Source organism: Myiozetetes cayanensis, unplaced genomic scaffold, assembly GCF_022539395.1.
Source record: "Myiozetetes cayanensis isolate MyiCay16 unplaced genomic scaffold, myiCay2020 scf5-8, whole genome shotgun sequence".
Classification (NCBI taxonomy): Eukaryota; Metazoa; Chordata; class Aves; order Passeriformes; family Tyrannidae; genus Myiozetetes; species Myiozetetes cayanensis.
The window spans coordinates 104,034,961-104,048,695 of record NW_026087742.1 but is presented as its reverse complement, the minus strand read 5'-3'; the positions used below and the strand labels follow the sequence as shown (position 1 = coordinate 104,048,695).

Here is a 13,735-nt window from a genome sequence, read left to right as displayed (position 1 = left end):
GGCTTTTTCTGGTTTTGTTTTTTTGTTGTGGTTTTTTTGGGTTTGGTTTTTTTTTTCAATAAAAGAGTTAGTAATACATTTGCTGTTTTAGAAAACAAAAAGTAGGTTCTGCAACACATAAGTAACAGACAAAAGGTTTAAAAAGGGACCTTGATTTCAGGATTCAGATTTTGCAAAAAATATCTAACTATGCAGTAGGTTGGATCTAAGGTAGTAATGGTGAAGACAAACAAAAATTCTTGGTTTACTCTGAGTTCAGAAGTGGAATGAAAAAACATCACTGCAAGTTTCTGATACAGCTACCATTAAAGTTCAGCTAGAAATCCATGCCTGGTTGCTTCCCAAAAGGCAAATATAGAGCAAAAAAGTTCACTAAAAGATAAAAGAAGATGAATTATGGTCTTCAGACAACTGCAGTTTTCCAGTATTCAGTCAAAAACAGTGACAGTAAATACACATCTGCTCATTTAGTAATAATTAACAGAAAAAAAAATTATTCATCGCAAGAATTTAAATCACACCTCTGTCTCAACTTTCTCAGCTGTTTTGGCTGGAGAAAACAACAGCAAAAATATTGTGCTGAATCAAGCATACATCTAACTTTTGGTGTGCAAACAGCCACAGTGAAATAAAAGGGACTACAAATCAGGCTTTTAAAGAACATGCCTACCTTAATTATCTTGTGGAATTGGGACCTATTTTATCTATTATCTCCTTTCAGGAATAGTTAGTTGGTTCAGTTAATCCATTTCAGCACACTAACTGGTATCCTCTCAGACCAGGTCACAGTGGTCATATTATTTTACTTGGTAAACAAAACAGGGGCTATCTGATGGGGTGAAGGGAAAAAAAAATAATATCTGGTTTGGGTAATTTTTAAATTAATAGGATGAGACTAATCAGTGAACTTTGAACTCTCCTCTTTTTTTCTTTTTTTTTTTTTTCCCCCCTCCCACGACATCAAGAAAAAAATAAAAATCAAAAGGACTTTGCCTTAGTCTGACAGGAAAAAAAAATCTTCAGGGCTATCATTAAATTACCTGCACTGCAGGTAAGCCTTCCAGCTTCGCCAAAACTGCAAGGCTGAATGCAGGACAAAGCAATGCAACATCGCAAATGTGCTGACGAAAGCACCGTGGCAAAAGAAAATAATCAAACTAAGGTCTGGGACTTGATATTGAATCGTTTAATAGAGTTATCATAACATTTCCTAACTGGCAGCAAAGCAGGTTACTCAAGACCCTGGGGGGGAAAAAAAAAAAAAAAAAAAAAGCCAAACAGATTTTACTCGAGGCGGGATTTTAAACACAACATTTCTGCCGATCGGCCCCGCCTCTCCCCGCACTCCCTCGGGAACGGGCGCGTCCCACCTCCGGGCAGAGGTTTTCCCCCTGGACGCGCATTCCGGCCGCAGGTGCGCCGGGAGCGCGGGAAGTTCCCGCCTGCCGCTCTTCCCGAGGGACATTTTGCGGGAGGCCGGGAAACGGCGGCCGGTGCTGCCACCCCGCGGCGAGCGCCGCGCACTGCGCCGGGCCGGGGCCGCCCCCGGGGGTTCCTGCTTTTTTTTTTTATTCATTCACGTTTTTATTGTTTCTTTTATTGCATTCCGAGCACCTAGCGCGCTGTGGCAAGTCTCAGTCTCTGAACGGGTCTAGAGCATGTCAGGAACACCCCGCTAGAACACAAACAGAAAGTTCACACTCTATGGGGTTTATCACCGTGTGTCATGAAGTTTTGTCATGACTTTAATCTTAATTTCCCTCACTGTCCTTTCACTTCACTCCCTAATGTGAGGCAAACAGTAGGAAAGCCAGAACCTGACATAATTCCTGCATGCCACAAGGAGAGTCCTAATTTCTGTCAGGAGAGTCAGTTTGAGTGACTGCTAAACATTATATTGAAGACACCTATTAAATTAATCTCTAAAAATAATAATAATTAAAAAAGACAATATCTTTAAGGTGGTGGTGGGTTTCCTTACAAGAAGCAGCTAACACGCTGCGTGGAAGTAGGAACCAGCACTGGGAAGTACTCTCAATGGCAATTCTCATCATGACCTGGTAATGACTCCCTAGAATCAGGCAGCATTCCAAAGAAATACCCAAAGGCCACGCGATCTGCAGAGCACCACCACCTGTGAGGCAGCAGCACACACCTCTTTCAAAACATCATGGCACTGTCTAGGACAGCAGTCATCAGCTTCCATTATTTGGGGTAAATGATGTTATGCAGTAATAGCTACAAAAATACCACAGTTAAATGACTCCGCTTCCATAATGTTTAGATATTTGTGACAACACAGAAATAAGATGTGACTTTTCTTTGAGACAAGGAGCACTTGTTACGTTACATTAAGAGGTCTGATAATACAGTTTAAAAGCTATAGGTATTTTCAGAGTGAAGTAAGGTCTCCAAGCATTTACGAAGATCAGATTTACTAAATGATGTAACTGATCAGGTTGCACACTTTAGTTTCAGAAACCCTGACAATCCTCATCTCGTCACTGCTTTTCCTCAAGAACTTCAAGACAAAGAGAGTGAATGCAGGAGCATGCCCATGAGGTTCTCATTTTTAGGAACAATGAATTTCCATCACTCAAAGGCTAGGCAGACCTCCTCCGATGTCCAAAAACAAAAGGCAGTTTTCAGCTGGATTCCACAATGAATAAATAATTTAAGGGGTTCTCTGTAATTTTTAGGTGTCATTATTTGCCACTGTAACACAGTGTCTAAAATAACTTGCTTTAAGCACATGCAGAACAAAAAACTTCTCATCATTTTGATAAAAGCCAAGCTTCCCAAGCAGAACTCAGTTTTATCTACCTGGACTAACACATGTCAATGAAACATTCTCCTTATAAACAGCTTATGTTAAATGTGCATCCAAGATCTTCGTAACACAATAAATCTGACCAGGTGCAGGAAGACACACACAGTGAGAATTCAACTAAGTTTTGGTCCACAGATACGATGCTTACATATCCTCCAGAACATCATCTTTCTCCATCAGACCAGAAAAACGTGCCCTTTTGCAACAAGACAGGAAAAAAACCAGGAACGTGGAGGTGTAGCATGATGAGAACACTAAGCAAAAAAGCCCAACTTAGCATCACAGAATAGCAAACAGTTTTCATATTGGCTTGTTTTAGCAAGCTGGACTCAAGTATTCTTGTACCCTTTTGTATCTCGCAAAGGATTTTCAATTTCTTTGAAACAAAACCACTTGACTACACTTCCAGTATTGCTAAGAAAAAACCCTAAACCTGTAACATAACTTCAGCTTGCAACGATTTATGTGTGATCAAGCACCGTATATAAAAACCTGAGCAGAGCAGAAGTCTTGAAAGAGACTTGACTTCACTCTCAAGCTCAATTTAAGCATTCCCGAGAAAACAAAGCTAGAGAAGGTGATAACATTTTTGCTGCACAGCAAGGTCAACCTGAACTGCACACTTCAGATCTAAGACTGAAACAGATACATACAGGTTGTCAGATGGACAACTGTGGACTATCAATGAACTCTCAGCTGCACGATGCTATTATAGACCATAAAAGTAATTTTCATCTGGAGCACACTATAGTGCAAAAAGCAGCATAGGCATTTGCAAATAGTAGGTGCTATCAAGTGGCACACAGTTCTTAAGATCTGGGTAGTTAATTCAGGAGTCTGAAGGGAGCCAGTCTTTTTTGAAAATCCAACGTGTTGTGAATAAGGAACAACGCTGAATTTGATCTTCATTCTACAAGACTAACAACCATTGCCAAATAAACTAAACAAGCTTCAGAAATCTTTCCTGTCTTCTACCTAAATGAAATACAAGTTTGCTGCCTATTTTAAACTGCTCCACCTTAACCAAGAGTGCCTGACCTTTTCAGTCAGGCATACCACACAGCTGACTTTGACATCAAGGGAAAGTTGTATACCAAGGCCTTGCCACATAAACAGAATGGTTTGTATGGTCAGCCTGCATGTGTGAAGCAGGGCTGAACCTCCTCAAACCATGAGAGCTGCTGACAACACACTGCATCACCAAACGCCTCCAAGAAACATCTTTGCTGACTCCCAGAGAAAAGCAAAATTTCTGTCCTCCCCTCCCACCCCCAACAACAAAGAAATGGACATGGAAAAAAGCTGCATGTTACACAGATTGTCTCGGGAGATTAAGAATCTTTCATGGTTCTACATCACCGTTCCTGAGAAGCAACAAGGTAGGAACTTACATGCACACATTTTAAGTACAATCTGCAAGCTTATCCACTGTTAGTAAGGGAGCTACAGAGATGCCGTGACCCAAGGGAATGGCCCTGAAGGCAACACGTTTAAAGGGACCAAATACTGGATCCTGGCCATTACCTAAACACAAAATGCTGAGAACTAGCTCTTCCTTTGAGCATTCCAATATTCCAAACAAAATAATTTCTGCAGGTCTGTAGACACGGGCACAGTATAAATAATTCATTAAACACACAGTGCAACTCTACGAAGTTTCCTTGTGGGAGAAGACAGTCTTGTCAAGAATTCAGCAGCCAGCAAAATTAACAACTTTTCCCATGTTCTTGAGTAAGAGTTTTAAAAAAAATGAACTAGATGCGGGATACAAATCACAAAATTTCTGTTTATCAAGGAGATCAATCACATCTGTTGTGAAGCACTTTTAGGGAGGAAACAACACACACACAGCATTGTATTTTCATGGAAAGAGACTCAGTAGAACTGTCAACAAATTTTCAACCTTTCAGTCTTTCTAGGTAAGAAGCCTAAGGAACATAGAAGAAAGAGGCCATCAGAGCCGGGCAGAAAAATCTCTAATTCTAATTATTAGACATCCTTTTAAAAGGAAAAACTAATCTAATAAGAGCAATTCCCTTTTGTTCATTTGAATAAATTCAGTGTGTCACTTACATGAGTCACTTCTTTTTTTTAAAGCATTTCTTTTTTTGGGGGACCACTTAATTCCTTCCTATGAAACAGTTAAGACTGTTACTAAGGTTTCATGTTTTATCTACTAGGTCAGTTCTAGCAAACAAGTCTTCACTTAAACCCTACTAAAAATTTATATTCTTTCATTATAACTATGACTGATTTTTTCACAGGGGAGATGCCAGAGATGCCAGGATTTCTCTCTGAAAAAATGTTAGTTCTGGATGCACACTCCAGAACTCCTTCTCAGGGAGTAACTTATGAAAATCTCAAAGACATAATATAGTACTGTCATTTATGAATAGGAAATTTTTGCAACAAGAATTATAAGATGGAGTTCATGTTAATGAGCACTTCCGAAAAACCGCTATTCTGCAGACACACAGAAATACACTTACAGTCCACACTGCTTTCTATGGGGTGTTTAACACAAGTACTGTTCAATGTAAAAACAAAACTGATCTGGGAAAGCATTTATGTTAAAAAACATACATTAAAACTTGTTACTTTGACTCTTGTAATTCTTTAAATACACTGAGTTTACAATACTTACCTAACCATGTTGCAATAAGAACAGAATCAATTCCTTCTATGGGCTCACATATTCTAGCCACTACTGGATGTATTTGTTGTGACAGGTAGTACTGAGTATCAATAGTAAGATTTTCTTGCTTTTTTAACTGTTCTGGAGCATATGCTCGCTGGCTGGCACTGAGATCTGATCCATCCTAAGACAGGAGACACATATGAAACCAAGTGTGAAGAAAAAAGTCTATACAAAGCCTTATGCCTCAAATATTATGCATTATTTTAATGCAAAATTGTTACACAATCATTCTCTTTTGGTTGATTTATAATGCATCCAATACAAACCCAGCAGTAGTAAAAAAAAAAAAACTGCATTGCTGATGCTGGCATCAACTAGCAAGTTCAAGAATGCAAAACCAGCTTGTATTATTGCAGCCTACACGTGCAAATCAGTACGAGCAGACAGAGTAAACAGTCCCATCTGTCAATTCTGAAATGCACAATGAAAACACATTGTAACCATCAGCCAGTTAAAAATACGCAGAGGGCAAGCATTTTGGATTCACTTCGTACTAAACCAGAATTATCATTTTGCACAACAAGCAAATTCTAAGTCGTGGATATTAAAACTATCTCTGTTTTGCTAGGAAATTTATATTCTTTGACCCTATTAAAAAAAAAATTAGAATAAATGGTCAAAGAATGGACCATCATTCATTGGCATGCGAATAAATAACAGAGGCAATAGAGTTGATTTGGAAAAGTAAATTCTAAAATGCTCAGAAATAATGAAAGAAATGCATGGTGACATATCAAGATGAGAGAAATACCACTCAGAGGTTAAAGTATACATTACATTCCTCTCTGATTCGAAAGAGGAAGATAAGGAGAAAATAATTGAATTTGGGAAGGTAATAATTAAATTGAAAACAGTAGTCATGGAGGAATTAAGTATCAACTCTAAGAAGACAGTACTCTTCTGGAAAATGTAATTCATTTAGTCTGTAGAATTGTATTCCCAGTCCCCAACTGCACTAGGAAGTTTCATTTTTAATGTGTGTCAAAAATCTTAGAGCAGAACTTAAAGTAGTATTTTAACAAGCATTCCGTAACAGAAGTAAACCTTTATGGGGAAGGGGCAGGGCAGGGGGAAGTATCACAACTTTTTTTTTTTTTTTGCTAAGTACAGTCTCTTTTTTGTCTTTTTTTTTTAGCAAAATAAAACTAATGCATTAACATATGACACCTTCATTTTTTTATTTAAGATGAGCTACTGGTTTCAACAGGGTCAGCAACCATGGACTGAAAACCCATCACTAATGAAGACAGACTGCAAGCCATTCGTCCCTCCTACTCCTTTCACACAACTTAGTATTCAGAACAAAATTAATTTAGGACTATTCAGCTCATCCAGCTGCTTTGCAAAAATAATTACAATGCAATTCCTTCAGCTCCTTTCTTTCAACAAGTATATTCTTCTCTTGTATTGTGCCATTGCTCAGCCGTAACCACAGCCCAACTCTCACAAGTCTTGGCAGCTTTGCCCTGCCAGGCTAGGAACTTTCCATAAAGTCAAAATACAGTATCTGACAGCTTTTAAATAACGAAGGAGCTGAAATAGTGGTCCATCTAATTCAACCTATACATTCTTTTTAATTAGCAAAACCAAAGTCGGGTGTATGTTTGTAAGATAATTTAATTTTAATTTAATTTTTAAGCATTTATAAGATAAACATCTGAAACCAGAAAGATGCTCAAATCCCTCAGTCTATGCACAGAGCTACTGCCAGACTCAATGACTATAAATTGAAGACACAGGTTAAGACTGGAAATAACAATGACCCTATTTAACCACCACCACCATTTAGCTTTCCAAGTTTTCCAAGAATTTCCACTATTTTCTTCTGCTTAAAAGGAAGACTGGATATTTTCCTTAAAGTAAATTTAAGTTCCAAACATGAATGAATTCAGGGAAATAGCTGGATGAGCTGAGCTTATCACAATGGCTCTACAGAACTGAATTTAGCACAGAAAACCAACTATTTTAAGGTATAACATAACCTCACCACAAAGAAATGCCAAAACATATTTTCCAGGAGCTGAATTGGTTTTCTTTGCCATATCTCAAAACAATACCTAGTATTTAGCTATAGAGAAAGGCATTTTTACCTGACAAATGATATATGACACTGTGTCTCCTGCCTTCACCTTTCGGCCTTCTTGAGAGTTTATCCACATGGCAACATGCACATGTGGCAAGTTTTTTTTGTCAGGATAATCCTGTGGATCTTTTGTCAATGCCTAAAATATCAAAGGAGAAAAGAGAAACGTAACTATGAGAAAAGTATTTTACTTCAGTGATGGACAACTCAGAACTTTAAAAGACAAGATTACATAGCAGCTATCTTCATCCATCTATTATTTACAACTGTATCTGCAACACAAAGAAAGGAAGATGAAAAAACTGTAATAAATGTATTTTCCATACATTAAGCCCTAGGTACTAGTGCTTCAAACTTTGTAAGTGTAACTATTAATAAGAGGATGTTTTTACAATTACTGTCTGAAAAATGCATTAGAGTTCACAACAGTTATAATCATAACGCAATTGTTTTAAAATTAAACTAAATTGAAGATGAAAATATTACGCAAAATACAAAAACAGAGTCAGAGATTACCCTCTTATTCCTGCACCAGTTAAGGTCATAAACTAAATCTGAATATCAAGTAGATAAGTGTACTTAACAAGCCCTATAACAAGAGTATAAAACTGAATTTAAATATTTCCATGTGTCTCATACTACTGAGATTCCCCAAAGAATTTTTCCTTTAAATAAAATAAAATGCTACATTTAAATATTTGCTGTCATCCCAATCCTTAGAAACAACTACATTTGATTTAATAGTTAAATACATTCTTTTAAAGTAGCAAAACAGAAGAACTTCAAGTATTTGAAGTGAAGGGTCTGCTAGATATGTATCTTTTACTAGGACACCAAGTGCGCTTAGAATATTTCCATCAGAACATTCTTTTTTTTAAGTCAACCATAAAACCCAGTGACTTCTTGACACTCATATGACAACCTGAACACATTTCTTAACTGATTAACACAGTCTTACAGAGCAGACAGATGTCCAGTTGGCAAAAGGAACTCTGGATGGAGCACATTTGGGAAACCTCTTCTATGAGAAGCATAGAGGGGCATGTAATATCCAACTCATTAATGAAACACCCTCCTAGTAGTGAAGGGGAGGTTTTCAAAGTTAAAAATAAACGTTTTATCATCAAGGATTCACAAAAATAAACCAAAACCCCAATGCTGTTGGTAAAACTCCTGTAGATAAAGCAGAGTATTTTATTTCTTGTTGCAGGGAATTCAATCCCAAAACGACTACTGGTTTTCTTCTGCAGAGCTTCCTAGGGAAACTAATAATAGTAAGCTTTTATGAGGGTTTTCTAGAAAACAGAACATTTGAATCTTTCCCATTGAAAACTTTAATTTATGTATTTTAAACCTGAAATATAAAGTAAAAATTGAGGAGAAAACTCCTGATAACATGCGCTATCACGTCATTCTGTAAGTGCAGAATGAGTGTAGGATAGGACAAGACACAAAGATGTTATTCTGGGGCCTCCAGCCCCAGTAAGCCACTTTTTTCCCTCATACTGCAGGATCTTTACAGTATGTCACATGATATTCAGTACCTAATAAAACTCCTGCTATTTCACAGCATCATAAGGATTAAAAATATTCTTATCAGCAATCAACAGATTCGGGAACAGTAAAGTTTAAAGTTCTTCTGAGACACAAAAGAGCTGAGAGATCATTTACCTTGTTTATTTCAAACTGATTTACTGGGATCTGACCGTTGATCACATTTTCTCCAATTTCTATAAGTCTCCTTTGAATATTTTCCACAATTATGTCTCGGGGTTGATCAGAAAGGATCTGACCAATTACATAGCTGCAAAAACAGTCCAGAAATTAAGAAAAGCTTAAGACATGCAAAGCAAATTACAATTACAATAGAGACAATCCTCTCTTCCCCTGGGTTATCCCTAGAAATTAAAGAAGCTGAGGATGAAGTCTGATGCAAAATTTACAGAAATTTGCCAGGATATTTCATGCTGTGTTTTATTTATTTACTTATTTTACTAAAAGCAAATTATTGCAAATAGTTCTAATGCTAAATAGTGATTTGGAATTGAGTGCAAGTGGTTTCTATTTTCTGCTCCCTTATCACGTTGCCATTTATTATTCCATAGCAGGTATCCTAAGATGGGGGAAAAAAGAACACATCAAGTAAGCGAAGACTTGCCTATTTCTGTAAAATGTGGTTGGAAGATCTGCCAGCTGCAGAAGAGTTAGTCACTAAAGAACACACTCAAACATTTGTATAGCTTTAATTACTAATACATTCCTAACTTGGAAAAATTTGCTCCTATTATGATGCATCTTTTCTTAGAAAATGCAAGTCTTAAGAACAGTAAGCAAGTGTGTGATGTATTTTTACAGATGTAAAAAAGTATTCATTTTTGGATCCATTTGGGCCATGAGTTATTTAAGTTATGTTTTCAAGAGGCAGTATACAATATGAGTCAGCAACCAGATGACCACCTCTCCACTCACTCCAATTTTCTTTCTACAGTGCTAAATGTATTACTTCTATTGAATTCAAGCATGAAAATGCCTTGTGCAATGACACTTATCAAACAATCAATCCAGTATCCGTCACAAGTAACAGAAGTATCAGAAGAGTCTCCTTCGAAAAATGGAAGAGAAGCAGCCTTGGGGAAAAGGATCACCTCCTCAGGCTGCACCCAGGGCACTTCCAGCCTTATTAGAGGATGCTGAAAGGGATGACCACCAAATCTTTACCCATCTTTGAAACAAACAAACAAAAAAAACCTGACCTAGAACCTATGACTCCAAACCATTTTAACAAAACTTCAGCTCTGGTTTATTAAACAGTATATACAAAATTACAACAACTCAAAAGCACAGCTTCCACAGAAGATGGAAAACCAGATAGTGAAATTAGAGACATTTGGACTTGCACAAGTATAACCTGTTACCAATCAAAATGTAATGTTTACCATCTCCTACAAAAATCAGCCAAGAAGTACTAACACTGATGTCAGTTACCAATCTGTGCCATGTGGAATCAAACATTTACAAACCACATACTGTTTAAGACAGAACAAAGAGGACAATGCCACAAAGAAACTCACTTTCCAGTCTCTTTTGCAAGATCACACCAGTCTCTTCGGACTATATCTAGTCCTTTCAGTTCTTGTTTAGTTACATATTTCCCATCTCCTGTTGGTTCCACAGTCAGAGCAGCGTACTTCTTCTTCTTTAACAATAGCAAGGACTTAAAAATTCCATCAATATCAATTTCCAACAATTTGTAGAGCTTGTTCACTTCACTTTTGATCTGCAAATGCATCAACATCAAAACCAAATGCAACAACTTAGTAACTATGGACAAATTTAACTTCCATCCCTAAGTGCATTATTCTTAAGTTTTAAAACAAGTAACATTACACACTGTGTGTTTGCAGTCATGTTTTAAAGACTGGTCAGATATCATTAATTAATTTAGTACACAGTAGTAACTACGAGCTACTATTAAAATTAGGGTTCACTCATATAGCCCACTAATAGGCAAAAGTATAACTGAACATGAAATTTTGGGAAAGAAATTATTATGCAATGAAACAGTGACATTTCTTAGTGTTCCTCATCAACAAGGACAATTCTTTATCTCATTTTTTTAATACAAATTATGCAAAATAAGGAAAATGTAAATTATAAAAGGGTTTTCAAAAAACAAGTAAATAAATAACGCTTCCTTGATATGAAACATGAAACAAGAAACATGAAACAAGACAGATGCGAATCACTTTTTTATGACACAGCAAGAATATTGAGAGCCACAACTCGTGATCATAATTGTGATGTTAGATTTGAGTGGGCTTGTTTACAGACATAAGTTTATTCACTTTTAAAGTTTTCATATTTTGTACTCGATTTTAATCAAAACATATCTTTCTGTCCATTTTTTAAATTAAAAAAACAACCCCAACTGATACATAATACAGAAGTACAATGGATAAAAAAGGCTTTAAGATTTCACTCTTAAAAAGAATCATTAAGCAGGTGACAAGTTCAAAAAATTACCTATCTTCTCAGCAAACCTGACTCTAAGACAGAAATATTTAACATACTGTATTGATCCTGTCAGACTTCATAAAAATTATTATTATTTAACTGATCCTCTCCATTTAGCCAGCAAATGGGAGTACAGGGACAAAAACCAAACCAGAATGAAAGCACACACACACAACTAAAGTAAGATTAAACTTTCTTACACACTGTTGTATATACATTTAAAATTATCTATATCTTGCCTGGGGTAAACATGTTTTCTTCCATGCCATCAGCCCTCCTGCTACTTGGTTACCAAGACATTAAGATCTTTCCATTTTCTGTGCTCCTGAACGCATCTACTTCTCAATGTACCAACTAGTATGAAGGTAGAAATATTCTAAAAAACGTTAGAATCACTCTTGCCTTAAAATTACAGGACTTCTATTTAATACTATATTGAATAAAACCTCCATGTTTTCTTTGGTCTTTTAGAGTTTTCATAGCTCTCATTTTCATCACAGTTTCTTTCATCTTTCTAAAACAACTTCACTTACATCTTCTATTCAAAAAGTTCTGAAACGTTCCTCGCTTCTCTTCCAGAATTTCAGAGACCCAAAAAACTTCCACATCATCAACTGCCAACTGCTAATCAGAAAGATCTCTTCTGTATTTGGTATTCCTTGGAAATTAATATTTCAATTTACCACTGGAATTCTGATGGCACATTGAGTGTAATACAAATTACATAACTAAACAAATCTGAGAGACATCCCTCGTGAAAAAAAGTCAAAACTCTTCACATTGTACCTAGAATTATGTGGAGGAGGAATTGTACCTTACATTTTGGCTTTCCAAATATTGAGATCATCTCCTGCTAACTTAGGATCGGTAAAAAAAGCTCGTTATGCAATGAAATGTTTCATTTCATTTAATCACGTTTAAAAATGCACAGAATAGCTACACCTGAAAAAGAGCACTCTGAGATTTTACTACTTCATAGATTCCACACATTGTCCAGTTCTTCCTTGTAGGCTATCCTCTGCTTATGCCATGAAGTCTTCTCTTAATACCATCTGCTCCACTCAACATAAGAATACAGAAAAAATTCCCTTACCTTATTCCCCAGTTTGAAGACCTCCTCCAAATTGGTACTATTAGTGTTTATCATAATGGAATCTGTGTCTCCATAAATCACTTCAAGGTTCATCTAAAAGAAACAAATTGCTTTGAAAAACAAAGCGTAACTACTCCATCTTTTTTAGAGCTCACACCATTTTCAAGATTCAAAAATATCATTATTTGTATATCTTAAATACCAAAAAACAGAAAAATGTAAAATAAATTTTTACTGATTAGTCTGTGTATTTCATTAAAACATATTTGTATTTAAAAGAATAAAGAAACTGTAACACTGATATGTTTAAAAAAACCCCACTGCTCAGTTGTGTACATAATAGAAGCAGGTAATACCTTACTACATGAATACTAGAAAAATAAGTCAGTGAATAAGTCTGATCTTGAGAAACAGCAGGAATTCTAATCAAATGTAACTTTGGACTGCTAGGATACAAGAAGATTCAAGATATAAGAACTTCAGTTTAAAGACTGCTGGACAAATTCACACAAGGGATTTAGTCAAAGTGCCTGAAAGACAGTACCACAGTCAGGCATCTTATCCCATTTGTAGCCACCACAACAGTATTGGGGGGAAAAAACACAGAAGAGAAAAAATACTTAGATACTCTATTTCAAATAAATCTAGTCCAAATAGTGGCTAGTGTGTAACAATGACTGAGAATACTACAGCACTGTCCAGACTAGGCTGCTCTTCTTTACGCTTTTTCAGATCATGTATGTGCTTTCCTATTTCCATCTTCCCACCTCCACCTTTTAACTTCTGCTGTAATCTAATTATCTGTATTAGTCCTCCCCTGGGCAGCAGATCTTTCAGGGAACATGGCACTCCTTTTGGATAATGATCTAGCTACTATGACTCACAAGTTCTGTGTTCCCAGATTGAACTACTGAACAGTTACACCTGGAGATCAATACAAACACCTACTCAGTTCCTTCTCTCTGACTGACACTCTGCCCTTCACACATCACCTCTCATTCTGATCCGCCTAACAAT

General features: G+C 36.6%; 1 protein-coding gene across 2 annotated transcripts in view; it reads right to left on the bottom strand.

Annotated features, from left to right (window-relative positions):
* POLA1 (DNA polymerase alpha 1, catalytic subunit) overlaps positions 1-13,735 on the bottom strand; it is a 191,212-nt gene that overhangs the window by 108,709 nt on the left and 68,768 nt on the right. For both annotated transcript variants that reach the window (XM_050333301.1, XM_050333300.1), the window contains exons 28-32: positions 12,719-12,811; positions 10,683-10,888; positions 9,283-9,415; positions 7,619-7,750; positions 5,475-5,649 (exon numbers count right to left, since the gene is read on the bottom strand). In XM_050333301.1, the coding sequence (XP_050189258.1) occupies positions 5,475-5,649; positions 7,619-7,750; positions 9,283-9,415; positions 10,683-10,888; positions 12,719-12,811 (739 nt within the window). The remainder of the gene's footprint in view (positions 1-5,474; positions 5,650-7,618; positions 7,751-9,282; positions 9,416-10,682; positions 10,889-12,718; positions 12,812-13,735) is intronic.